The 26793-nt window shown below is 47.7% G+C and overlaps 10 protein-coding genes across 10 annotated transcripts; 6 read left to right on the top strand and 4 right to left on the bottom strand.

The window, feature by feature from the left end:
* Nucleotides 1–119: 119 nt before the first annotated feature.
* Nucleotides 120–1248, bottom strand: BDBG_09139 (golgi membrane protein; the record flags this gene model as incomplete). The annotated part of the gene is made up of 2 exons (XM_002620407.1): nt 120–758; nt 865–1248. 2 exons carry the CDS (start codon nt 1246–1248, stop codon nt 120–122), a joined length of 1023 nt encoding a protein of 340 aa, XP_002620453.1.
* A 402-nt stretch (nt 1249–1650) lies between these two features.
* Nucleotides 1651–3593, bottom strand: BDBG_09138 (outer membrane protein). Its single transcript, XM_002620406.2, has 4 exons — nt 3525–3593; nt 3318–3437; nt 2995–3181; nt 1651–2929 (listed from the first exon to the last, which is right to left on the bottom strand). Exons 1-4 carry the CDS (start codon nt 3552–3554, stop codon nt 1716–1718), a joined length of 1551 nt encoding a protein of 516 aa, XP_002620452.1. The 5' UTR covers nt 3555–3593; the 3' UTR covers nt 1651–1715.
* A 63-nt stretch (nt 3594–3656) lies between these two features.
* On the top strand, nt 3657–5887 carry BDBG_09137 (ubiquitin-conjugating enzyme E2 J2). The gene is made up of 3 exons (XM_002620405.2): nt 3657–3980; nt 4069–4148; nt 4209–5887. The coding sequence occupies exons 1-3, from the start codon at nt 3954–3956 to the stop codon at nt 4969–4971; spliced, it is 870 nt and encodes a 289-aa protein (XP_002620451.1). The 5' UTR covers nt 3657–3953; the 3' UTR covers nt 4972–5887.
* Nucleotides 5888–7532: 1645 nt separating this feature from the next.
* BDBG_09136 (uncharacterized protein) lies at nt 7533–8157 on the top strand (the record flags this gene model as incomplete). Its single annotated transcript, XM_031723885.1, has 1 exon — nt 7533–8157. The coding sequence occupies exon 1, from the start codon at nt 7600–7602 to the stop codon at nt 8155–8157; it is 558 nt and encodes a 185-aa protein (XP_031581250.1). The 5' UTR covers nt 7533–7599.
* A 1481-nt stretch (nt 8158–9638) lies between these two features.
* On the bottom strand, nt 9639–9902 carry BDBG_17963 (uncharacterized protein; the record flags this gene model as incomplete). The annotated part of the gene is made up of 1 exon (XM_031725573.1): nt 9639–9902. One exon carries the CDS (start codon nt 9900–9902, stop codon nt 9639–9641), a length of 264 nt encoding a protein of 87 aa, XP_031581249.1.
* A 17-nt stretch (nt 9903–9919) lies between these two features.
* BDBG_17962 (uncharacterized protein) lies at nt 9920–10664 on the bottom strand (the record flags this gene model as incomplete). The annotated part of the gene is made up of 2 exons (XM_031725572.1): nt 10305–10664; nt 9920–10165 (listed from the first exon to the last, which is right to left on the bottom strand). The coding sequence occupies exons 1-2, from the start codon at nt 10404–10406 to the stop codon at nt 9920–9922; spliced, it is 348 nt and encodes a 115-aa protein (XP_031581248.1). The 5' UTR covers nt 10407–10664.
* A 643-nt stretch (nt 10665–11307) lies between these two features.
* Nucleotides 11308–16626, top strand: BDBG_09134 (tachykinin family protein). The gene is made up of 6 exons (XM_002620402.2): nt 11308–11569; nt 11687–13376; nt 13755–14357; nt 14459–14802; nt 14912–15042; nt 15114–16626. Exons 2-6 carry the CDS (start codon nt 13133–13135, stop codon nt 15985–15987), a joined length of 2196 nt encoding a protein of 731 aa, XP_002620448.1. The 5' UTR covers nt 11308–11569; nt 11687–13132; the 3' UTR covers nt 15988–16626.
* Nucleotides 16627–16792: 166 nt separating this feature from the next.
* Nucleotides 16793–18055, top strand: BDBG_09133 (cytochrome c heme-lyase; the record flags this gene model as incomplete). The annotated part of the gene is made up of 3 exons (XM_002620401.2): nt 16793–16906; nt 17005–17738; nt 17806–18055. 3 exons carry the CDS (start codon nt 16793–16795, stop codon nt 18053–18055), a joined length of 1098 nt encoding a protein of 365 aa, XP_002620447.1.
* Nucleotides 18056–19551: 1496 nt separating this feature from the next.
* BDBG_09132 (uncharacterized protein) lies at nt 19552–21074 on the top strand (the record flags this gene model as incomplete). The annotated part of the gene is made up of 2 exons (XM_002620400.1): nt 19552–20048; nt 20126–21074. The coding sequence occupies 2 exons, from the start codon at nt 19552–19554 to the stop codon at nt 21072–21074; spliced, it is 1446 nt and encodes a 481-aa protein (XP_002620446.1).
* A 415-nt stretch (nt 21075–21489) lies between these two features.
* Nucleotides 21490–26340, top strand: BDBG_09131 (uncharacterized protein; the record flags this gene model as incomplete). The annotated part of the gene is made up of 3 exons (XM_002620399.2): nt 21490–21522; nt 21613–26004; nt 26143–26340. 3 exons carry the CDS (start codon nt 21490–21492, stop codon nt 26338–26340), a joined length of 4623 nt encoding a protein of 1540 aa, XP_002620445.1.
* Nucleotides 26341–26793: the final 453 nt, after the last annotated feature.

Genomic DNA, 26793 nt, shown 5'->3' with positions numbered 1-26793 from the left:
TGACATGAAGTGTATAGAAAAAACAAAAAGTTCATCTTCTCTCCCCCTTTTTCCGGCCTTCCCAACCCCCTCCCACAACCCACAACCAATAGATCACGGTTTATACATAGCGACAAAACTCAACCCCCTGTCGCTTTGGCAACCAACGACCCACTCCCCCTGGACGAAAAGATCCCCATAATACCAAAAACAACATAAAACAACGCAAGCGGATACGCAACCAAAAACCTCATCCCGCGCATCCGCGCCACGGCACAAAACATTCCCGAACTGCTATATGTACACCAGCCCACCGCGGCGGTCGTTAGTAAGTATCCAAATAGCGTGTCCATGGGTATTAGGATGCCGACGCCACTTGTCAGTACGAGGGGTAGGAAGCAGTAACCCAGAACACTGGCGGAGCGGGGGAACGTGAGGGTTGATGAGAAGTGGCCAGCGCTGCCTGGGACAGTGGAGCCAGATGAACCGGATTGCTTGTGATGTGGGTGGTAGCCGGTTGTGGCGGAGACGGGATCGAGGGAAGATGCTTCCGGGGTTGTGGAGGTCGGGTCTATAAGCGACGGGGACATGAGGCTGAGGATGAGGTGGAGGGCAAAGGTGCCGAAGACGGCGACGCCGTAGATGTAGCCGTAAAAGACTTTTCCGGAGAGGAGGAGGAAGGTACCATAGAGGACTATGTAGAGCAGCGCGCCGTAGAGATCGCTGTCGTCCATGAGGTGTTGGTCGATGCGGGCGAAGGGATTGAGGACGGTGAGGGTCTTTATGTTGTATAGGTATTAGCTACCTACATTATATCTATATATATGCCCATAGTCTATTGAGAGCGAGGATTCCCCAAGGGCCAATAGGAAAAAATCATCTTACCTTGGTCCGGATATGATCAAAATTAACACCCAATTCCTCCAACAACGGCGGTTCCCCTTCGTATCCCTCTGTGCCGAACGCCGCTAACCATCCGGTCCTCAACCCACCCTGCTCGCCCATCCGCCCACTCACGCCCGCCGACGAAGCCCCAAACGCCGAAGCTCCATACCCACCGGGTCCCCCTGACGCTCCCCCGCCAACAGAAAAACCGGAGCCTGGCCCAGAAGCTACGCCGTAGCCGCCATATGTGGCCTGTGAGGGCGTTGTGTGACCGGAAACAGATGTGTAGGAGGTAGGGTAGAATTGGAGGTTTTGTGCGGATTGTTGCTGAGCGCCGCCGCCGTATGGTGGCTGCTGCTGGTGTTGGGAGTAGAATTGGGCCATTACGGCCGGATGGAGGTGGTTTGTGGACAGCGGATAGATGTGTTTGGGTGTGTGCGGAGAGGCAAAGGGTTTGCGGTGGTACTGAGGGCGGGTTTCAAGATATGGACAGGAGGCCTTGTAGCGGATATATGCGATCGGGATGGGGGTTTAGGTGGCGACACTAGTAGGTAACAGACATAGAAGGAATGTATAGAAGTTGGTGCTGGTGGTAGTTGGTAAGGTAGTAGTTTGGTGATGATATATAGTTGTTAGCTAGCTATTATTCTTGTAGTTGAGTTGTTGCTTTGGGCGACGTGGGATCTAAGTTACACAGTGCCAAGACCAAGCAGAACCAAGCAAGTCCACTTTTCTTTTAGTCCAACAAAACATGTTGATATTTGAAGTGTGAAAAATAAGAAATATTTTATCCCCTTTCTATTATTCCTTTAATACTTTACTATACATATACATCTATCCTTTCTCTTTTGTTATAGGAAATTAATCCCAATCCCGAATTGCAACCCTTTTCTCCCCTCCTCTCCCCGTCGCAGGATAAGGGGCAAAGAGAAATTCAACTCAAACCTCGCAGCAGGATGCGCATATACGAGTCCCAGACCAGCGGCCATGCTTGGTAATCCATTCCCTAGTTCCGACACGGTCGCCACCATGCTATCTCTAACCTCCCCTTGCGTCGACGGTAGTTTCCTATCCTGCGTCTTCAGCGGTAGAAGGCGGCCTGCGTTTACAAAAGCTTGCAGCCGTAGTGGTTTTTCCGCCCCAACTCGAGGCAAAGGGAACAGGAGATTTGCACTACCCGCCGCGAAAACGTCTCCCCCTAATGCGTCGGGGCCTTCCCGTGGGCCGATACCCGCGAGTCTAAAGCCGCGTACATCGGTCGGGCCACCCAGCTGGAAGCGATCGTTGATACGGGAAAGTTGAGGCTTCTGAGTCGCATCTAGGCCTAGTGGGTAGAGGATACCAGCACGGAAACCTGTGGTCAAGCTGATGCCGCTGTCCCCTTTCACTCCGGGGATGGGAATTGGCACCGCTCCCTGGGCTTCCAGCTCTGATTTCCAGAACGATACATCCCCCTTAAGCGGACCCAATCCAGCCACCTCGTTGAAGGTCCTCGTGTAAAATCCTCGCGAGGGAAGGAGGGGGTTATCACGCCTGTCGTTGACCCATGTGTGGGAGATGCTGCTCTTGACGCTATCGCCCGCATCCCCACGAACAGTTGGCGAGGCGTCCGTAGACAGGCCGGTCACTTGTCTCCAGAACCCATTGTAGCCCAGTTCATGTCTGTGCCCGGACGGGCTCAGCCAACGGAGCTTCGTCCAGGCTCCTTTGACCACCTCTTCGTGACTAGCCCAGCTCTTCTCCGTTGAACTACCAATCCCGCCGATTTCACACCTGAAGTCCGGGTTGCTGAGGATAGGAGTGTCGAATGCGGCTTGGTAGGCCGATCTGGTCCGGGTGCCGAGCGAAGCGTTGACATTCAGAGACTCGGCGCCACCAAAGATATTCCGCCACATAAAGTTGGCATAGGCGGATCCTTCTGCATTTCCGAGATCCGTGCCTGTCTTTAGCAGGATGCGAGACTTCTCTTTGACGGAGAGGTAGACTTCGAGATCCGTGGGAGTTGTAGATGGGTCGGTTTGGGAAGGTTTGTCGAGGAAGACGGAGATGGGGTGTTCGAAGATGTCTAGTATTCGATTTATTTAGTTTTGCTTTGACTAGGCGTTTGGACAATCACGAGAGTAAACATACCAAATCGACTAAGTTTATCCGTGCATATCGAGATTTCTGACAGGGCTTCCGAGAGGGTATACGGGCGGTCATTATTTGCGCTCAAGAGCGGGCTGAGGACTTTTTCCAGGAACCCTCTCCTTGTGTTGTTCGCATTGAGGACTTGGACGGACGAGATGGTACATGGTAGCGTGGAATTTTGGTCAATCTGATATTTTGTTCCCATCCAATGAGCTTTACAATTCTAATGGGAATCGGCCCCTTCGATGCGGGACGAGAATTTCGCAATCGGAATTTCTGCCGAGGATGGTATGGGGTGGAAATGGTAGCAAGAAAAAACAAACCAATTCAGCGAGCCGGGACTGGGCTTTTTGATATATCGCATTTATTCTCTCATTAACAGCCTGCTGCTGCTCCTCTAGCACCTTCGGATCGGTCGACTTCTGCTTCAGCCGTTCGAATATCTACCAACGAAATCACCTCAAAAGAGGCACAGTTGGTTAGTAAGTAAAATAAAACACAGGACATAGCGTAGATACGTAGATACTCACATTCTCGTCACTCTCGAGTGGTGATACCATCGCGACGCTCGACAATGGCTAGCATATATCGGTTGTTTGTGTTCCATCAAGAATCCTGTTTCGGGAGCCGGGATGGGATTGCCTTTACGGTAAATAGTCACGTGATTATATATTGTAGCGGACGGGCGTATCGTATGGTACGTACTGTCACGGTTGACGGTCCTATTACATTACGGGGGATCCACCTGGCCTTTGCAACTTCAGCTTCATCTTGATCTTTCTTTACTTCAACACTTCACACTCCAGTTCTCACCCTGCCTATTACAACTCTCGTCCTACGTACTTGGTGTTAGACTTTCTAGTAACTTACTACCCTCTTTGCGCTTCCGTGAGCTCCTCCTTCTCCGTTCCGTTGTACCGATCACTGGTTCCTCTCGGGACACAGCCGGCCCTCTCGAGATGGCTACAAGAGCCGCCAACAAACGCGTGAGTGTGCAAACCCCAGAATATTGTACAGAACGAGATGGGAGACGGGAGGTGACTAACAGCGATATGTGTTTCTCGATATGTTTAGCTTGTGCGCGAATACCAGAACATCCAAAAGAACCCGCCACCATATATCATAGCACACCCCTCCGATTCAAATATTCTAGAGTAAAACACCCCTGACCCTTATCCACGGGGAAAAATTAAAATCTAATAAATTTCTGACAGATGGCACTACATAATCACCGGCCCCCCTAAGACCCCCTACGAAAATGGCCAATACTGGGGTACCCTAATGTTCCCACCAGAATACCCCTTCGCGCCCCCCGCAATCCGCATGCACACCCCATCCGGTCGCTTCCAATCCTCTACTCGCCTCTGTCTCAGCATTAGCGACTTCCACCCCAAATCCTTCAATCCAGCCTGGGAAGTCTCCACAATCCTCATCGGCCTCCTCTCCTTCATGACTAGCGAGGAGATGACGACGGGCTCCGTTAGCGCCTCCGAGTCCGAACGCAAGATCCTCGCTGCGCGCTCGAGATGGTGGAACTCGACGGGCGGCGGGTCGTATACCAAGGCGGTGCCAGGCGTATCGCCATCGACCAGGGGGGTTGGGAGTGTGAAGGCTGGTGATGGAGGGTTGAAATTTCGCACAGAGTGGGCAGATGTAGATAAGGAGAATTGGAAGTGGATGGAGGAGAATCGGGTGGATCCAGCTACGGGCCAGTTTTTGCCGGATCCTAATAGTGGCGCTACTACCAATGGTGGGGGTGGGAGTGGCGCCGGTGGTACAAGATGCTCGCCGGAAGCGAGTGCTTTGCGCAGACGACATGCGGGGAGTGCGGCAGGCCTTGGTGCTGTGGTAGAAGGTGGTCAAGCTGCAAGGGACGTGGGTCAGAGTTGGATTCGACGGCATAAGGTATGGGTTGGGCTGATGGTGGTGCTGGGATATGCGTTGTTGATTAGACTGTTTGATGACGGGAGCGGATAAGATTTGGACGGATGCACTTTACATTTGAACACGTTGGTGTTTTCTGCCATCCATCATGAGCTAGGAATGGGTGAAAATGAAGGAGACAAGATGTATTTTCAGGACCACTCGCCAAAGAACGACCTTTCGCATCTACATTCGCTTGGGCACACTTACCACGCGGACAGCTTGTATACATCAGCGACAAGCCTTGGCCGGAAATATGAATGCAGCATTTCATAAACTTCGCCTACCTGAATGACGCCAGCACGCGAATCAAACAACAGAGCAAGCAACGTAAGTTGTTATTTATTAGAGAGAAAGATGTTTTCTTTTCTTTTTCTTTTCTATTTTACTCCCGTTTTTTTAATATAGTTTTTATTTGGGGATGGGAGAGCGGAGGTGGCGCACGGATGTATTTTTCTCATGTTTATACTATTTGCTGGTTGCTTTTCTTTCTATCTTCTGTTTTTCTACCTTTTGTCCTTTATACCAGTTAGTATCCCAATGCGGGGTCCCCCCTACCTCTCTGGATATAGTGCGTGGTATGTTTATATAGCATGTTACGGGCGTATGAATCTTGAGATGGCATGGGATGGGAGGGGAGGGGAGGGGAGGGGACGGATTGCCTTTCTATTCTCACGGAAATTAATGTCTTTTTTTCAATCGCTATGTAATGTAATGTATTTTATTCTTCGCTTTTCTCTTAAGCAAAGTTTTCTCCTGTATCTCCTATGGTTGTCCCCAGCTCCACTAAGACCCCGAACAAAACAGCCCTTAAAACGTGCAATAAGAAGACGTCTATCACATACGAACATAGGGAGTGGAAAATAGGGCTTCCCGTCCGCTCAGCCGTACTCAAGCCACTTTACAACATGCCCAACTACATGTCGAGCCTCCAAGTTGCTACTACTTGAAGAGTGATGATCACACAATGTGATGGTGAGTGCAGGTGAGTATGGGTGTGCTGGGTGGGTGTGAGATCATGGATGAGATTGAGTGACACTATGTGGTTGCAGGTAGGTCAGGAGGAATTGCCTGCTCTATCTCAAGAACTATTTAAGATAGACACAAGATGAACTGTCAAATTGAGATTCCTTTTTCATTCTTCAGTTCTCTTCTCTTCTTCAGATCTTCTGCACACATCACATGATACAAAATGGATCAAGATGTTGAAAGATTGGTTGAAATGTGCTGTGTCTTAGGGATTCACTACTCTGTACTGAGTATCAGCAACAAGAAGAGTTTGAAAACTGTCTCTGCTACTGCAGTCAAACAAGAGTGAGTTGCAGCAGATTGAGTATTGTACATTTCAAATATATAATGCTAGACAATTTATGTTAATTCAATTTAGTTGAAAATATTCTCACAATAAGTCTATATATGCAAATTTTGATAAAGACAAGCTCAATTTCACTTCTCAGACTTTAAAGCTATTTGCTGAAAGTTTGATTATATATCATATATTTCTTCTCTCTGTCAAGAGTAGCGTTGTAAACCCGACCCGGGACCCGACCGAAAAAAAACCCTGTCTTTTCAGGTTCTCACAATTGAAGCTTTTTTTTTATGATGCCGAGAGCTCACATCAAACTCAACACTGGGTTTGAAATAAACTTTACACTAATCAAATACAGCTGTCAAGCTTCATAAATCATAGTTTATGCTGAAATTGAATTAGTTACTGAACAGTATGAATAATAAGTATACAAAATTTTTATATTCACTGATCATGAGATCTTTCATAATAATCAAGTTCAAGATTTCCTGAAATGTAACTCAAGTTAGAACAGACCACTGTGACACTGTCTAGCTCTATCTGTACTTATTGTTGAAAATTGAAGTTTCTTACCTTCTCTTTGATTCTTCTGTGCTGCCGGTGCTGGAGTGACTGTTTGAACAATATGATATACATAAAAATCCAACCCAAGTTAGAACTACATAATTATTACATTTGTTGTTTCAGTCTGGCGCTTACCCCTCACCCCTGGTGATGGAACCAGAGCGGCGCAGCTTTGTTAACAGATAACTAAAGGTCATCTCGTTTCGTTGGTCGCTATCTTTGGACCTAGCCAGGGGCGTGAACCTGTGTGGATAAGCGCTCCAATCATGCCAGAGCCAACGACGATTTCTTTTCCGCATTGAGTGTAATGAAATGGACGGAGGTTCTCACCTCCAATCTCTCTCATCTCAATGGGAACCAGCCAGCGGCAAGAATAGGCTGAATAGCACTGGCTCTAAGGATGTCAGTGGCTCACCATGAGAAGATATACCAGGCCTACACCTTTTCTGAGAAGCAAGAGATTGCGCATAAATAGGTGTCTATTCCCATCGACAGTCTCACTCGCTGTACTCTTAAAATTCATGTTGTCATCACATTTGAGATTTGTTTAACACACCATTTTCAACCTATTTTCAACCTATTCCCCTGCAAAATACCTGCACTTTCAACGCCATCTCTAAGCCAATTGTTCTTTCCTGAATAGAAAATCCTCCAGCGCGACTTTGATCGATTCCTGCTGTTCTCCCATCACGATTTTTCTCAACATCCCTATCACGAGGGAATCTAAGGTTTTCACTTCAGTTATCTGTCCCGACGAAGCTCTTTCGCCTGTCGGATTTTCAAAAGTGCCGTAAGTAACCTTAAGGACAATGACTTCTCGCACTCTCCTCGAATATCTTACTGAGCCAAATCCAGAACTCAACAGCGACAATGCTTCACAGGGCCTACCAACTGATCAGGCTGCCATCTCGGACTGGGATGATTTCACGTTGGACACTCTTCTAGCCTGTTATGGCGATATTTTACGCAAACCGAGATCATACCTTCCCAAGTGTTCCCCAGACCTAACCACGCTTGAACGTGAAATTTGGAATGAAGACACCTTTGAGCATCTGATGACTCGCTATATAGTCCCCCAGGTCAGCGTTGGCCTGGCAAAGGCTCAGAGTGGGATGAACATTAGTAATGCCATCGACATGACGCGAGGCGGGAGAGCAAATATTGATGCTGGTGTCGAAAGAAATTCATTATTTCCTGACTGGGCAGGTGCCGTGAAAACAGCAGGTGAAACTGGATATGTCAATCACTGCCTGGGAGAGATGAAGCTTGCAGAGAAATGGAAGTCAATGATGAGCCGGACTTATATAGCCTATTATTGGCCGATTACACAATTGCTCAAGTACTGCTACACGCAGTGGGGGACATGATATGGGTACATAATTAACCAGGATGAAGTTGTCGTTATGCGATTTTCGCGGGAAAGGGTCGGTTCGGGTATCACTATGAAATGATCTCCTCGTGAACTTGCTCCACAGCAAGAATTTTCATCCAGATCTCACCAGTGAAATGACTCACATACATCAGCATCCAGTCAAATGCAAATAGACATGAGATTACCCCAGCATTCCCGCCAATCCTCAGAACAAGGACATTTACATTCCACCTGTCGAATTCAAGCGCATCCCATGGAGCAACAGCGGACCGAAAAAACTCACCGTCAAGCTTGCACTTTGGTGAATTCATTTGTTATCAGGCGACGGCCGTGATATAGACATTGGCCATGACTATCCACCCCTCCATGCTTGGAGACCTGTAGCAGGGGGGTATGAACACATCTCCACTGGGAGTGTAGTCAGCACCAAACCAACCACTGGTGAAATATTGCAATACCAATCTCCACAGCGCCCGTCCACTCCACAGAATCGAGATGGAATCATTTCGTCTCTCTCGAGTCCGCTATCACCTCTCCCCAGCCGATTAGAATCCTTGCCAGATTACATTGCCTCACCATCAGCTCGGCTACCTTCCCCCCATGAACAGTCACCGCCTAGAGGAAGCCATTTGATTATGGAAGACATAGTACATCTTGAATTCGACGAATCTGGGGCCATGTTCGTATATGTGACTAAAGGAAGTAATGAGAGGTGATACAGGAGTTCAGGTCCTTGAGTGTTAAGAGTCGCAAAGTTTATCTTCCATATGTGATAAACAGGAAAGCAGAGTTCTGTGAGGTAAAATGCTCCGAACCTCGGGCTGAATCTACCAGCAATAGCAGCAGCAGGGAGAGTGACCATAGTAATGGAAAAGGCAAGAAAAAAAAAAGCCGTGATTGTCGCATTGAGAGAATCTCTCTAGCAGTTCAGTGATGGCACCACAAGGTGCAGGCACTCTGGTTTGCATTCCTTTCGGCATTGAATTTTGGAGATCAATAGTTCTGATGCCAACCTTTTCATTCCATTTTTCATTTTTCATTTTCTGTTGCTCTGTTATTCTATTATTATTCTATTGTTCTGTTGTTTCATTATTCTTTTTCTCTTCTTGTCCGCCTAGGTCTCACGAATAGTCCATAGCTTAGTTCTCAAAGTTTTTTTTTTTTTTTTTTTTTTTTTTTTTTTTTTTTTTTGGGGGGGGGGGGAGGTGAAATGTCTATCACCATTGAACTATTTATGAAAAGCCAAATATGCTTGAAAGAATATCTATCTCAAGAACATGCACAACTGACCACTGGGTTATTCTCAGTTGATGAAGAAATTATTATAGATACGGTACAACTTAGACCTCCATATCAGATTTCAACCACCAATGTGTCCCATCTCCCTGTATAAATGACTCCTCCCTGTTTTCTTGTTCATCTTGCTTTTTGTTCAACCACTCCTCCTCCAGCTTCTTTACGACAGCCAAGTTTTTTTTAAGGAATCGTATTCCTATACTTCTCGATAAGTTTTCCGTCTCGATGGGACTGTTCCCAGTCAGTAAAATACCGATCCATACTAGCAAAGCTCTCCCTGCGTCTTGACTTCGACCAGAAACGGCGGATTCCAGGATAGGTGATCGTGTTGCCCAAATCCACGATAACCGAACCGCGATAATTCTCAGGTTTGACATCTCCAGGCCACAGCAGAGCTTTACGAGCTATTTGCATTTTGCGGTGTACTTCGGGGATATCACTCATGCTGATTTCATGAGGAATCATGTCTTTGTCTTTGATGATAGCCCATCGACAAAATATGTGATGCTTGTTGCCCAACTCTTTAAATTGACTATCATTAAGCTTGATCCACCCATGGCATTTTCCTGCCCCATGTACCATTCTCGCCAACACTGTCGAGACGGGCAAAAGCGGGCTTCACGAACGCAAGGAGCCCTCAGTATCTTCTCATGTTGTTTGATCTTCATGAGGGAGAAATCTGTATTCTCATATGGCCAGTGCCTAGCCTAGACATGTAGAAATGTATACAATTAGAGTGAGTGTGTGATGCAACTGTGATGTCAACAGCATTATCTCACCAGCAAGAATGAGTCAAACAGATCAGAACTTGAGTTCTCTTGAATAAAAAGAAAGTACACAATGTACCAGCTTTAAAGCATATGACTTGCCATCATGGACATTCAATGTGATAAACACATGACTCTGCACCTGCTCTGAGGAATCAAAGCAGTTTGATAGATTTGTCATGGTGAATGAAGCAGAAGACAGCTCATCAGACAGCAAAGCAGCAAAAAAATATGAATAAGACTGCAAGAGCTACTCAACAGCAGATTGAAAAGAAGCTTAGAGATGTAAAAAAGACTCAAGAGTAAAAAGAGAAGAAAGAATGAGCTGCTGTACAGATCATAGTTGAATAAGAAAAAGATTGAAAAATTCAAAAATTATCTTTCTAATCAGAAAAGTAGACTCTTGATTTTGTAAAAAGTGACTAAATCACATTTTCAGAGCTCTGTCTGAAAGTTCATGAATTCAGTGTCAGAGAAATCTGATAATATTACAATCTTTACTGATTTAATGACTGCTTGCTCACTGAATCTGTCTTCACTCAAGATTTCACATTCTGAGTGAGTTATTAAGTCAAACAAACATCTACAGAATTAGATGTATATTTTTATATGTAATTTTCTGTATATATTTTCATCATATAATATATCACCTTAAAATCTAATTGCATTGTTGAGATATCATTGAAAATATTTCATTATAGTGAATTAGTGATGGTGAAATGAATATATTTTCCTTTTTTTTTAATTTTTTTTTTTAATTTTTTTTAATTTTTAATTTTAATTTAATTTTTCTTTTCTGGTTCTTTTTGTCAATATGTAAAGTTATGGATGGAGGAATGGTTCCTTATCACCAGACCTGCATACATTTTTCATGAATATGCAATATAGAAACCCACGCCGTTTCACTAGAGAATGAACAGTAGGATCAAGAGGGCTGAGTTTTATTGAATATGAAGAGCCAGATGAGGGCATTCAATCTTTTAACACACATCTACTTAGCTACTTCTTCTGTCTTCAGTATGAAAGAGATCTCAACACGACAAACTGATGCAGTTAGATATGTATATATGTTATTAATTGCTATTCATTAGTGATCTACTACTACAGTGTAAACCGGGCTGCCTCCTTGCATAAGGTTTTAGCAGTTACCTTTCTTTGAAACGCAGGACATTATTACTTCTTCCATTTTACTTTTGTTACCTAGTAGTAACTGGTGGCAGGTCCACTCTTTAACAATAATACCATTTTACTTTCAGAAGCCACCGGCGACTCCGCACCAATCACGATATCCGTACTAAAAGCCAGAAAAAGCTTTTGGCCAAAAACACTAAATAAACCTTATAGGTGCGAGCGACCTTGGCAAGCGGCGGCCGCCGGATGGTTCTGGCGCCTGGGGCTGCCTCGATCGACCTCGAAAAGTCTAAACTACGGAGCTCAAACTAACGGCTGCCAGTTGTGAAGCTTAACCGCCTCCCTACGGGACCTCTTATTGTTGTATCATCGTCATCATGATGATGTTGAAAGCGCCAGGTAAAGAGGCACCCAAACCTTATTTTGCATATTGGCTGCTCCAGGAAGGCTTTAAACCCAAAAAGTGAGCTGCTTCCAGCAATCAGTGGACAGACAATGGACGATCTCAAGCTCCCGGAGGGTCAAAAGGTTTAAGATACCTCTAACTACCTGGTAGTAGTTTTTATTAGGGCCCGGAAGACCGATGGCGCACGCGCGGCACATCGGCTGCCGTGGGCTGCCAGAACAGAGTTCAAAGCTCCCATTTGCTCCCTGATCGCCCGCCAAGTTGTGGCTCAAGAGGGGGCCCAATAGTACTCCTCCGTTGTATCGCGGGATGGAAAAGGCCCATGGGATGGGGACGGGACAAGATGCAGAAGATGGCTGAGTTCCGGAGAGGCTAACTGCAGCACACTCAATCCTGTAGCCATGTATGTATATATCTTATATCTCTTTTAGAGTGCATGGATATTTCGAGTGTAGATTTACTCGACGGGGGCGCCGTGGGACCGAGATCTGTGGGGGAATGAGGTGACGATTGAAGAATTGTTTAATATTGAAGACAAATAAAATTAACTATGTCACAATCGTGTATGGTAGATGGATGTAGGGACCTACATCTGGATTGCTTTGGGCCATGTTATCGGATCTTCGGGGGCGGGGCGGGGCGGGATACTTCTCTGGACAGGAATGCAGCTAGAGCCCGCCCTTGGGACTTGATGTCTCGGCTGCTGATTGGTGTTTGCGGAGCTTCGAACGAGCTAAGCTGTAGATAGATAGTTAGTTGACCACATACATACAAGAGCAAATCCCTAACGACGACGATATGAGATACACTCTATTTATCCTAGAAGAATTAAATATAACCATAATAAGAAAACCTCCGCCTCCATCTGCGGAAGCTTTTGCCTTTTTTGCTCTTGTCTGGTTTCCTCTCATCTTCTTTTTCCTCTTCTTTCTTTTTCGTCTGTTTTTTGACTTTCCTGCGTCCACCAAACCGAACTCAAAATATCTCGCTCCCGTGATATATATATCTCCACACAACCACCTCCCGTCCTCTTCCCCGGATTCCGCTACCAAACGTTCCCCCACATCTATTCCACCACCATATCTTTTATTCGCTATTATTACTTATCCCCGCCTGATTCCGCAGCTATTATCACGCCGTCTCCCCCGTCCTGCAATATTCCGCGCGCGCCCGGTCCGGTTCTTCTGTTGACGGAGAGCTCCCCGCCGCCCGCCGCCCGCCGCCTCCACCTCCGCCGCTTGCCACGATATGCCAGGGATGAACCTGCGATCCACACCTCTCTTCCACGGCTGCTACGCTATAGATTTAAGAGGCTGCTAGTCTTGGAGGAGAACAACGGAGTCACTCGCACTACACATACCAGTTAAACCATGGCGAACCACATACGTTGGGAGCAGACGGCGCAGATCCTTCCGCCACCACCACCACCACCGCCGCAACAGCAAAACAATATCCACCACAACCACAACCACAGCCACAACCACGGACACCAGCACCAGCCACCACAGCTACCACATATACAGCTGCAGCTGCAGCAGCAACAGCAGCAACCTAGACAGATACAGGCGAAGGGACGGACGACATTGTCCAACTCCCCTGCTAAGCCCGCTCAAGGTGCGCGTTTTCTTTTAGTCTGCTATATAACTTTCCGTGTCCCTGCCTCATTGCTTCTATGATACTGCCAGTCAGAGGCTATCCCAGGGAGTTTGTTGTAGTATTCCAATTTATTATAGCCCACGTTTTTGGATGCTATACTACTCTCTGCCGTTGTTGTATCCGTTTTCCTTTCCATAGTCTATAGAAACTGCGGAGGAATGGCGGTTACCAATATATACCCCATTCATCCTACCCCAGTGCGCCTGGATTGAGTTTTTGTTCCCCCCATTTGTTCTATAATTATACCCCAGATTGTGCAACGTTTCATTATGCGCAAGAACAACCAGTTGGTATGCTAACCGTATCTCATCTTGCGCCGCTGTCAAATGCAATTAGCTCCAAAATCATCCAAATCATCAATCCCGTCAGACGCCCCATCTTTCACCTTCATCGACCACGATGACGATCTCGCCTCGAAACGGATCAAGGACGCAAACGCCCGCAAGGCGATCAGGTCCCATGTTATGCGCGACGTGCGGCGCAGAGAGAGACTACTCGGTCTAAAGCGGACATCCAAGCGTGGTGCTGCTAAAGAGAAGAGCTCGTCGCCAACTGCCAGTAAAAATAAGACTGATACCCAGACCGCCGCATCCACTGCAAAGAACCAGCGGAAAAGCACTCCCAGTGCGAGCGCAAGTGCCAATGCCAGCGCCCGTGCTAGCGTTAGCGACGCGGATACGACAAGGGATATTGACAACAACAGTATATCAGATACGACAACGATGAGCCTAAGTCCGACCTCGATTTCGGATTTATGGATGACCGGCGGATCACCGTCTGGAGATGGCGCCGCCGTCGTGCCGGGTAAGGATGATTCAGATTCACCTTACTTCCCCAATCTGTGGACGGATTCCCCTACCTGGGCTTTTGACCCCTTCGGCACCCTCCCGGGCTCAAGTCCGCCTACCAATACCATAATAGACGGACTGATAAAATACTGTAGGTAACCTTCTATTTTGTTTTATTTTTCGCTTGTATTTTTTAACAAAAATATTATACCTATATCCCATCGGAATTAAGCTGATCATATATTGAAAAAGTCTCCGCTGTCCTAATTCCCATGACCTTCCCCGCGGAAACAAAACAGCCCCATGACAGCAAAAAACGCATGGCCCTAATTATCAACGCGACAATCTCTGAAGCAGGGCCTTTCTTCGGCTACATGAGTCTGTGCGCCGCGCATCGAGCTGTCTTGCAAGGGAAGAATCCGGACCCCTTGTCTATCGCGGCTAGAGCTGGTTCTGAAAATGACAAGCTGTTCGAGCCGGACTATTACATGATGAAGGCTCGGTGTATTGATGAAATGAATAGGAAAATAAATGATCCGAAGCTGTCGCTGTCGGATTCGGCCTTTGATATTGTTGTTAGTTTGACGTCTTGTGCGGTAGGTTTTATACTTCTTTCTTTGTCCGTCTTTGCTATGATTGGTCTTTTATGCTTTTATGAATACATTTAGTTGTGCAAATATGCTGATCATCGCAAACATACTCTAGTTGACTATTGGCGATTTCGACGAAGCCAGAATTCATATCAAGGGATTGAAAAAGATGGTTGACTTGCGCGGAGGTGTTTTCGGTTCCTCATTCCAAGGAGAGGGGATGCGCGTGCTCTCTAACATATTAACGTAGGTTACCTGCCCTTCTCAAAATAGATTAACTCATGTTAGATTCAACCCCCTTCTAAACATTCCCATAGATGCGATATCATGTCCGCTTCTGCACTCATGTCACGCCCCCTTTTCCCGTTAACATGGGACTTACAACCAATCCCACCGGAGACCGCAGGACGGATACTCCCACCACCCACCTCCCAACTATCCAACACCGGTATGGCCCTCTGCACCAACGAAGCTCTCTCCACACCACTTCGAAACGCCCTCAGGGGCCTCCGCGAGATCCTCTTCTTCGAACACGCCAGCGCCCAGCACCCAGCAAACTTCTCCACCGTCGAGAACGAAATATTCGTTTACAAAAGCCACGAGATGCAATACGAATTACTAGAGTACCCGTACCGGCTCGGCCAGAAAACTCCCCCCACTTCCGTAACCTCCATAACCTCAGAACCACCACTCCAACCCCTCGAAGCCATCGCCCGGGTCGCCGCCATCTGCCACATAAACCACTTCTTCATCGTCTCCCCGCCCTCCTCCGGTCTCGGTTGCGCCCTTACACGCCACCTCAGCGTGGCTGTCAGCAGGTTCCCTACGTCCATGTTCCCCAGTTTACCAAGCGCGTGGCTCGACCTGGTCGCCTGGGCGGCGTTCCTGGGTGCGCGCGGCTCGAGGGCCCAGAAGACGAAGCCGTGGTTTCTAGAGCGGTTGAGGGATGTTGCGGCGGTTAGGGGGTGGATTCGGCCTGTCCTTGGGACTGGGACTGGGACTGGGTGGGGTGGGGAGCACGTGTATGTTGGTAGTAGTAATGGCAATGGCAATGGGAATGGGGACGATGGGTGGAAGGCGGTTGAGGAGGTGTTGAAAGGGTATTTGTATATTTCTGAGTTGCAGGGCAAGGTGTTTCGAGGTATTTGGGAGGAGGTTGTGCGAGGGCCTGCTGTTGTGGAGGTGGCGTAAGGGAGGTATGGCCAAGAGGTCAGAATAAAGGGATATATGGCTGAGTGTATTATTATATACCGCTTTCGTTTTCGTTTCGGTCTGGATTTGGATTTTAATTCTGGTATATTCTTTTGGGCGGCAGATGGGCAAAAAAGAAAAAGACGGCGAAGAAGGGAAAAGGAAAAGGGGGAGTTCGACTTTGGGATTTTGGTTTGTTTCTTTCTTTCTGTTTCCGTTTTTGTTTTATAATTTCCCTCTTCTTGGTGTAGTTATACTTATTTTTGTATCCTTATTTATGTTCGGCTCTTTGGTCAGCGAGTTTGGGTTTGGCCTGCTTATTGTTCGTAGGGAGTCTATACTTCACTCATGTTTTTTGGGATTGGATTGGGTTGCGATGGAGGTTACTTTGGGCGGTTTATTTGATTTTATTTTCATTTTTTGAGCCTTTTTGGGAAATAATACTCTATGGGTAGAGACGTAATACTGAGCTGCTGGTATTTCATTATTAATTTTTGTATTTAACTGGTTTATTCTCATAGGAGTACAGAGTACAGATTATATGTAGATATGATTGGTTGATTAGTGCGCCATCACGTGAGCGTCATCATCGCTGGATTTCTTTGCTGCAAAAAAAAAAAGTTAAAAAAAACTTTCTTTCTGTTCCCAAAACAATATTTCATCATACATAGTTAAACTACAACCTCAATTGAGTATCGCCTGCAATCCGTGTCTGCTTTCCACCAACAACAGAATATACCCCTCCACGAAAATTATATATATCTGCCATTCTGAAAATACAAATAAATCACAACAAATAATAAACATGGGCTGGTTCTGGGCTTCCAAACCCTCGGGGCCATCTCCAACCGCCAACGAATACACGCAAGGTGCAGAGCGGCAGAGACTTGGATTACCACGATCGGATAACACCCAGGCGGTAACCATGCATCCCAATGAAAAATCCTTAAATTCCAATTGTCTTGAACAAAATCGGCTAATCAGACCCTCCCCACTTTTCCTGCTGCCCGCGCATAGTCCCAATCCGGTTGTCCCATCCGCACCCTTCCAGGCCAGAGCAAGAATGACACAGAACAACCACCTTCAGCCTGTCCCATCCGCTCAAAGGATTCCCCCTTCTACGTAGCCCCTTCTTCATTGCCTACCCCGCAACAGCCCACCGCCGCCGCCGCCGCAACCCCTGACCCCACCACATCTGAATCACAATCAACCCTCTCCAAACTCAACCCCCTAAACTACATGTTCACCTCCATCCCGCAGACCCGCGCGCCAAACCAAACCTTCGACCTCCCCGTCGAGCGCGAGATCTCCTCCATCCCGCGCGCCGACGACAACACCGACGGCGGCGGCAGCAGATGGGAATACCCCTCCCCGCAGCAGATGTACAACGCGCTGCTGCGCAAGGGCTACTCGGACACACCGCAGGACGCCGTCGAGGCGATGGTTGCGGTTCACAATTTCCTCAACGAGGGCGCGTGGGAGGAGATTGTGGGGTGGGAACGTACGTTTGCGGGCGGGCTGTGGAAGGGGTGGCAGCGGTGCAAGAAGGGGGAGCTGGGGTTGTGGGAGGAGGTGCATCGGGAGGAGATGGAGAGGGAGAAGTGGAGGGAGAGTAGTCCTGGTGGTGTGGATGATGCTGGTGGTCGGCTGCCTGAGCCGCGCCTGGTGAGATTTCAGGGCAGGCCGCAGGAGTGGACGCCCAAGGCGAGCATTTTGCAGGCGCTGGGTTGGGTTTATCCGGCTAAGTTTGGGTGGGTTGCGCCTGGACCCCCCTTTCCATTTCACTATCTCATATACACAAGCTAACAAAAAAAATAGAACAGCGCCCCCCTTCGACCGACATGACTGGTACGTCCAACGCCAGACACCCTCAGGACCCAAAGAAGTGCGCTACGTGATTGACTACTACTCCGGGCCTCCGGGGCCGGACGGTGAGCCGGTGTTTTATCTTGATATCCGGCCTGCGGTCGATACACCCACAGCAGCGGTTGAGCGGATGATGAGATGGGGCGGCGATGTTTGGTGGAGAGCTAGTGGTGGAGCTGCGAGGGTGGGGGGGACGAAATAGTTTTTTGTTTGTTTCTTCCGGCTGGTTTGGGTTTGGAGCTGTACGACTTTTTTCATTCAGATTTTTATATTGGGTATAATCTTAGGAGGTGGATGTGATGTGCACACTAACTACCTCCACAGGAGCTATTTACGCTGGTGGATCCGATTTTATATTTTTATTATTGTTTCCCGTGCTCTTTGCTGCTTTTCATGTTCTCTCCCCCCCTTTTTTTTCCCTTCCTTCTAGTCACGCTACATTGTACACTCTTTTTTATTTTTCATTTCTTCTCTTTCCCCTTTTTGTAACCCGTGAACAGGCTCATGAGCGACTACGGATGCATTTACATATTGGATGGGCAGGAGTTCTTATCCGGCCTTTGTTTTTTCCTCCATTTTCTCAAGCATGTTCTCTATGTGGTGCGCTAATAACGCAGGTCATACTCAACTCCCCGTCTTTCTTTGCCTTTCTGATCTCTTATTATTTTTATCCTTCGTTGGGGGAAAATCTTCTGTATAGTCAAGTGAGTAAGTCTAGTCTTGAACTATATATGCAGCCCGCCATGTCACAAATACAACTATACTGAGAGAATCGAATCATGTGATACTACATTCCCAGGTCGTCCTATCACACGCTGACACAAAACATCTCCAGAATTGTCTCCCAACGGCCCTGTTCTATTCCTATGTTCGAGATTTTACAACGGGGGATGCGCTGAGAACATTTCATACAGTGACCAGCTGACGCGAACAACCACAATAGTTAGTTACCAGATTCCGACACATTTGTCATTGCTTCTCGTTTCTCATCCATCCCAAACCCCAGCTCTGTGCTTGTGACCAGACAACTACATCCGCTCAGCCTCGACCAGTCCAGCTCACAAAGTGTATCCTGCTCTGGATGCTGGATGCGACTCTGGCTGGTGGTAGTGGTGGTGGTGATGGTGGTGATGGTGGCTGGGTTGTGGTTACATTGCAATGTCTCTACAAACAGCCTTTGTTCCCTGTTATTTCCTCTGGTGACTTTTCTATTTACTCACCCGGACCTGTGAGAGTTGGCTGGGTTGGATCACCTTGAGACCTCCAAAAGTTGCAAGGCTCTCTCTCTATATATAACTTATACATATATATCTGTGTATATGCGACATGGCGTGAGTCATGAAGGAAAGAAAGGTGCCAGGAACTGCAGTAGTTTGTCGGCTTCAGCATCTTCCCGCGAATTACTGAGGATACCACGCCCCGGATATTCCGTCTTTCTCTTCAACTCTCTATCTTTATGAATATCCTCTCTCTATTGATTTTAAAAGAACCTCCGTTCAGCTCTCTACTCTACGCAAACTCCTGCTGGGCTGCTCCTTGTATCCTTTGAAATCTCTATTTTGCTCCTTCCACGGAAAGTTCCGCTGGAGCGGAGCAAGAAAAAGAGAACTAAAAAAAAGAGCCGCCGTACTTCCATCTACTCTGCCCATATTCTCTACTTTCCTGTTGCTCTTAGTCGTTCTATAGATATCCCGCCCAATGAGCCCAGCAACACCACCGGATATAGGGACGGTCTGTTACGTGCCCCCACAACGAGACGATCAAGTCTACACCTCGCCTCCCCGCGCCCGGCAAAACCCTCTCGCCCTCGCCTGGCGGGATCTTCGCACCCTCTTTTCTGTTCTCTACCTTCTCCCGAACCTCTTTTCCCCGTTCGCCACCAACGACCCAACCAACGAACTCTCCCTCAGCCCCCAGAACATCTGGTACCTAGCTACATTGACCTTCGTCACCATTTTCGAAACGCTTTTAGGCTGTCTGGTTTTGGTGGCGGTGACGTTGTCGCCTGGATGGATGAGCACGGCGGTTTTCTGGGGGACGATTGGGTTGGTATGGGCGATTTGCGCGCCGATTCAGGGGCCAATGATGGTGGAGTCGCGGGTTGGGGTTGAAGAAGGAGATGAGGAGGGGATTGGGGATAGTGTAAATGGTAGGAAGGGTGAGAAGTGGATTTTTGTGAATGGGGTGATGGTTGGGTATGTCCGATTTTTACCACCTTTTCATTAATTCTGGCGCGGTAGAGTATTTCTAAACTATTCATAAAATCCCTTAGAAATCGCGGCCTCGCCAATAACTGCGCCCGTCTCTCCCGAACCTTTGGCCGCGCGATCACTGGAATCCACAACCCTACCAATGGCCTCGTCTGGGATATCATCGAATGCATCTTCCAACGCTCGTTCGCCTACAACACCTACAGTATACGCTATACTTACGACCATCTCAAACACTGCCTGACAGACCCAACAGTACACAAAGTAGTCCTAATCGCCCATTCACAGGGCGGCATTATAGTCTCCATGGCCCTAGACCTCCTATTCACTATCCTCTCCGCCGAGAACATGGCCAAACTCGAAGTCTACACCTTCGGCTCCGCTGCCGCACATTTCAACAACCCCATGCGCGCCATCCAGACCACTTCCATTCCCATTTCCCCTTCTGGCCCTAGCGTGAGCTCACCCACGCGCCGCCGTCGCTCAAAAGGAGTCATCAGGTATATTGAGCACTACGTTAACGGGGAGGACATCGTTCCGCGATGGGGTGTTATGTACAACGTCCGCTCAGCCAAGACGCGGTATAGTGGTAAAGTGTTTATCCGGAACGGCGTGACCGGTCATATGTTCAATCAGCATTATCTGGATAATATATTTCCGCTGGATACGCGGCTGCTACCACCTGGACATAATCGGCCGGGTGCGCCTACGGGATTCCTAGATCAGGTGGTTAGTGTTGACGAGTGTACGTGTCGGGATCGGGAGGCTTATTATGCTACTGTGGCGGCAGATAAAACGGGCGGTTTTGAGTCGTCTGCTGCGGTAGGTGAGAACGGGGATGAGGTTATATCAGTGGGCACGGGCGGTGGGTTTTGCGCGGAAGATCCTGGTGATGGTGATGATGAGGATGACGATAAGAATGATGGAGCTGGAATGACTGTTCGTGACCTCAGCCGGTTGTGGAGATATCTTGGTGGTGCGGATCCGGATGTGGATGAGAGGGGCCTGTGAATAATCTTTTCCTATCATTTCATTTCCCTTTTCCCCCTTTCTTTGTAGACTTGATTCGACTCCTTTTCTTCTTCTATTGTATTTGTCAAGCGTGCGGATTGTAGAATAGCATCGGAGGGGTTTTGGAGGATCAGATAAGATAAGATCTCCCGCTCCGGTTTTGTCACTAGCGCGGCTTAACCTCTGGAAGCTTTGACCCAAGTTGATCGTTAAAAATTTCCCTCTTTACTACTTTGGATGTGATTCTGCTTTCATTCCTTTTTCTTCTCTCGCTGTTTATTCTCACGTATTATTCTTAACCTTCTCTCCTTTTCGGTGAATATTATATATCCAAGTAATATATCTCCCTTAATGAATGCCTCTCGCAATGCGGAAGTTTGATGATTGATTGATACTACATTTCGGAGGTAGCGTTATGGTGAGCGCGCTTCTGCGGAGATGCCCCGAGGTGTGCTATCTATCTGACTACCGAATCGCCATAGGATGTCTGTGTGCCTTTCGTTAACTAACCTCTTCCCCTCTGCGGCCATAAATATAGCCCGTCCTCTATTCCCGCTCTCCCGTTGGACGGCGCCTCCTGGGATACCACTATTGTCGCTCAGGTGTGGCAGTAGCGAAGAAATTCCCGCCGCCATCGATATGTAGACGGCTCAATTCAACGGCTCATGCCGCAGAGGGCGATCATGCGTCCCCTGACAAGAGAAAACTTCCCGCCCCAGCGACGCCTAAACGGCCACCGCTTGCCTCCCTTGTAACACGTCTACATATCCAGAAAATTAAGAGTTGTATTCGTCCTGCAGCGCGCCCAGGGGATCCTGAGCAAACTCCGCATATAGAAGATTATTCCTCCAAATTCAACGAATTGCGGGAAGCGTCTGGGAGGGGCAAACCTCTCACGTCCATAATAACCTCACACGAGGAATGGCACAAGTTGTGTGTTTGGAAAAAGAAGGAGTCTCTCCGCATGAAGAAACAGTGTATAATGTTCCAGAAGAGCTCTAAGGAGTTGAGGGCGAAGTATCATGAGATTGTGGAGGAGACGGAGAAAAAGGTCAAGCAGGCGCTGGAAGCGGGGCGGGCGTCGCAGGTTATGCCTAATGACGTACGCACACTCCGGGGGACGAGGATGGCGTGGGTGGATAAAGAGAAGGAGTGGACGGAATATAGAGCGGACTTGTTGCGGAACCGGGTTAGTTGGGGGCAGTTGAGAAGGGAGTGGGAGGCCCAGCAGGTGGAGGTTGCGAGTAATGGTGAGAAGGGGGACGAGAAGGGGGGCGAGAAAGATGGTGAGGAGGAGATTGAGAAGAAGAAAGAGGGGACCAAAATGCAGGACGAAAGGAAGGAGAAACAGAGTGAGGAACGGATGGCAAGGACGGAGAGCAAGACGGAGAGAAAGATAGACCTGGAAAGGGAGAAAGATGGTGAGGAGGATATTGAGGAGAAGAAAGAGGGGGCCAAAAGCCGGAAGGAAAAGAGGGAGATTGAGAAGAAGAAAGGGGGGCCCAAAAACCGGAAGGAAAGGAGGGCAATACTGAGGGAGAAACAGAGGGAGAAACGGAAGGCAAAGATGGAGAGCAAGGCGGGGAGAGAAATAGACCTAGGGAGAAAGAAAGATAGTGAGGAGGAGATTGAGAAGACGAAAGAGAGGGCGAGAAGACGGGCGGAAAGGAGGGAGAGACGGAGAGAGAAATACAAAGAGAAACGGATGGCAAGGATGGAGAGAAAGGCGAAGATAAAGATGGACGTGGAGAAGGAGGAGAAGAGGGAGAAGGAGCAGGAGAGGGGTGTGTTGCTTATGGGAGTCAACCAGGAAGATGCGTTCAATTATGCCGCGAGGTTTCTACTTTATCCCTTGGTGTCGACTGGCCATGATACTGAAAAAACAGTTACAATTTCACTCCATCAGCATCAGATTAAAGCGGTTGGGATCAATGACGATGCGAGCATCGCGTACGCAAGTGCTAACAGATGGTTTATGCTCAAAGCCGACGAATATCTAAAACGCCTGGGAGACAGTGATGAAATTTCCTCTCATTTTCGGGCGCTTAGCACCAAAAATTCGACGGAGTTTGTAGCATTCGCCCACAAAACTCTCGGACTCGAAGCCTATATCATAATCATCCCTGCTAGATCCGCTCTCGAGTCCCGCGGGATCAAACAAACTGCAACGCCTGTGTTGTCTAAAGTGGAGCTTTGCAGCCCAATTTCAGACTTTGGCACTGGAGATATTTGTCGGATTGCTAACCTTGTTATCGCTGTTGAGATTCAACGGAATCACCCGGAAACATTGCCATTGTTTCTGAAAGGATTGGCAAATCTCACGGAAACTCCTGCTCTTCATATCCACCCAGTGTCCCTCCCTTTGGGACAACAGTGTTTAGCCTCCATTCATGACAGCCTCAGCCGGACAGAGGAGGCAGGTCTCCCAGAAATAACAGGAGATCCAGGCGTTGATTTAGCACCCGTGGACCAGTTTCGGAAGCGAATCAGGTCCCCTATGGACCCAGAGGCAACTCTGGAACAATCGAAAGGACTGAAAAGCAACCTAGAGAAACTAATGAAAATGGACCGAGGGAAAATGAAGCAACTGCCCATTTTTTCGTATCGCAATGAAGTCCTTGAACTTATCAACAGACATATCTTCAGTATTGTGACGGGATCACCTCTGTCTTGTATATCTACTCAAATACCACAAATACTACTTGATGACGCGATCCAGCATGACGAGGGCCCCGATTGTAACGTTCTCATCGCCCAGCGTTCCGATAGTGGTGCGATCTCCCGTGCGTCCGAGGTTGCTAAAGAACGAGCTAGAACTGTTGGTGATACCGTCGGGTATCATACTATGTCGATTTGCAGAGCACCGCTGCTGAAGGGCAGTATTACGTATAGTACAACAGAGGTTCTACTGCTTCTGCTTCAACATGCGCCTAATGAAGTGCTAGGGAACATTTCCCATCTGATTATCGATGATTTACATGAACGGGATCTTGACACGGATTTACTCCTAACCGTACTCAAAAGGGAAATGATGGCTCGTTTGGAGACAGACGAATCTGTTCCCCAAGTTGCTTTAATGAGTTCTAGCCCCGAAATCGATACGTCCCTTCTAGGAAGGTACCTTGAGTTTGAATCTGACTACTCCGGCGGCCAAACAAAGTGGCCCTTACTACATATTCGCGACCAAGATCATGTCGTTAAACATCACTTTCTTGACGATATGGTGCAAACCTTAAAGGAAAAGTATACTCCGCATGAACTGGAACCCTTTTTCGCTGACAGAAGGACACAAGAGTTTTTGTCCAATGAAGAAACGTTCGTTGCTGAAGAGGCCACCAAAATCCGTGAACCCGAAAACATGTGCTCCATGGATTCAGGTGACAAGATTGAATCAAATCCGCGGGGAGATAACTGGAGGGTTGCTTTCGACGAAATTGCCCCTCCAGTCCCCGTTGGGTTGGTTGCCTTCATCATCGCGCATATCGCTAAGACCAGCAATAAAGGCCCAATCTTAGTATTCCTACCTGGACATAACAATATGAGAAACGTCGCAGAGAAACTGCTGCACGATCGTCCACTCAAGGTCAATTTCAGGGACCGGTCGAAATATAAAATACTCTACTTTCGTGACACGGTAAACCCCGAGATCTCCCAAACTGTGCCTCCCGGTTGCCGCAAAATTATACTCTGCGAGGACGTTGACGAAGCATCGACTGCTCCGCTGGGCGTGAAACATGTCGTGGATGTTGGCCTGGTTAACCAACCAGTATATTACCCGGAACAATTGTGGTCAAAGCCTAGCGCTCGCTGGGCTAGCAAATCAACTTCTGACGCAAGAGCTGCTCACGCGGGCCTAGTACGGAATGGCCATTATTACGCATTATTCACGGAAACTAGATATGAGGCATTGCGAAAGGCGGCAGTTCCTGAATTGCGTCGAACCGATCTCCAGACGGTCTGCCTGCGGGTTAAGGCAGCAGGATTGAGCGACGATGTCAGGCGATTTCTTCTCAGTGCTCCCGAACCCCCTTTGCTTTCCTCCGTGGATGCCGCCTTGTCCAGTCTCCAGAGCATGGGAGCCATGGACAATGACGGCAATTTGACACCTCTGGGCCGTCTTGTTAGCACGCTGCCAATCCATCCAAAGCGCGGTAAACTGATTATGTTGGGGATAATATTCCGTTGTTTGGAACCCATACTCATCACCGACATTCTGTTACAACCGCAATCGTTCTTCGCTGACGGAATCGGACAGCTGAAGATGTCTGGTCAGAAGAGTGGCAGTGATCACATCGCGGAGATTAATACCTTCAGAACCTTCCTCGGTATTTTAAGAGGGGAGGGAAATGAGGCGGCACTGGATTATTGTCAGAAAAATTCTATCCGGTTCTCAGGTTTCAAGCAGTTTCTAACCAGTACTCAGAAGACCGTGGGAATTCTCTCGGACAATGGGTTAATACCCTACCAACGTGACCCGTTCGAGATTACCGACGACCCCTTTGGCGGCAGAGGACTGAATACGAACTCATCCAACGTTGCCCTCGTCAAAGCAATCATTGCTGGTGGACTATATCCAAACACTTGCGTTTTAAATGGCCCTGTCTGGAACCGATGGCAATCCAAGCGTCATGATATCCTATCTATAAGCCCTGACAGTGCCAATTATAATCTCCAACATTCGGGAGTGACATTAGGCTCGCTGATGACATTTTCCCGATTCATTATTTCCAACGAGGGTAAACTAATGTATCCAACCTCGCGTATCACGCCATTGATGGCTCTCCTGTTTGGCGAGAAGATTCAAAGCGAAGGGAGGATATTGCACATGGATGGCTGGCTACCGTTCAACGTCGAGGTTGAGGAGGGCGGCCACGAGGACCCAGAAACTGCGGCGGGAATTCTGTTGAAATACAAGCAGTTGTTGGATCACGTATGTTTCTGTATTTCCGCTTCCCTTTTTTATTTTAATTTATTTTTTAAGATCCGTTCTTGATTCCGTTCGATTTCGGCCCTTTTCCTCAGCGAAAAACCTGGTTATAAGCTAATTTCCCATCTTTCTCATTGGCAGTTTCTCTCCTCCGCATTCCAAGAGATGTCTATTATCGACGCCAAAACTCGACGGTCGGGTAAGCAAAAACATCGTGTGATACCGAGAACATATCATGCCAGTGCCGATCCGGTTCGCGAAATGTTCATTGCCAAGTTGATTGATTTGCTCTCCCACTCTGAATCGAGTACACTTCCGCCACTACAAAGCATCGACTAGCATAACTTCCGTTCTCGCAGGACACATTCCTAACTTCGCTCGCCGACACGGACCGCTATTCTAGCTTCTCATTCCCATATTCCCGGCCCGGGGTCGCTCCTCTATGCATTTTTGGCATAAAATGCTATTTCATGTGTTAATATTGGTGTTCTCTTGTCCACTATTCCGTCGGTAGATGAGAGCTGTATTTTTATAATGAGCATTCTGCTTATGTCTAATGTACGATAGAGCGTGTACTATAGAATGCCTGGCTACTTTGACTGGTTGGGGTTTTTATTTTTCATGGCATAATATATGAATAATAGATCGAAATGGATGGCGATTGGTCTTGGTTTTGAGGTCCATGTGCATAACTTTTTTTATATATATTTCTTTTGTACAATTTTATATGTTGCGTCTCACTCTCATATCTGATGACTCCCCCTCTAGCCGAGCTCCAATGACAGAGAAATG

This window comes from Blastomyces gilchristii, assembly GCF_000003855.2.
Source record: "Blastomyces gilchristii SLH14081 genomic scaffold supercont1.36, whole genome shotgun sequence".
NCBI lineage: Eukaryota > Fungi > Ascomycota > Eurotiomycetes > Onygenales > Ajellomycetaceae > Blastomyces > Blastomyces gilchristii.
This window is presented reverse-complemented; position numbering and strand designations above follow the sequence as displayed.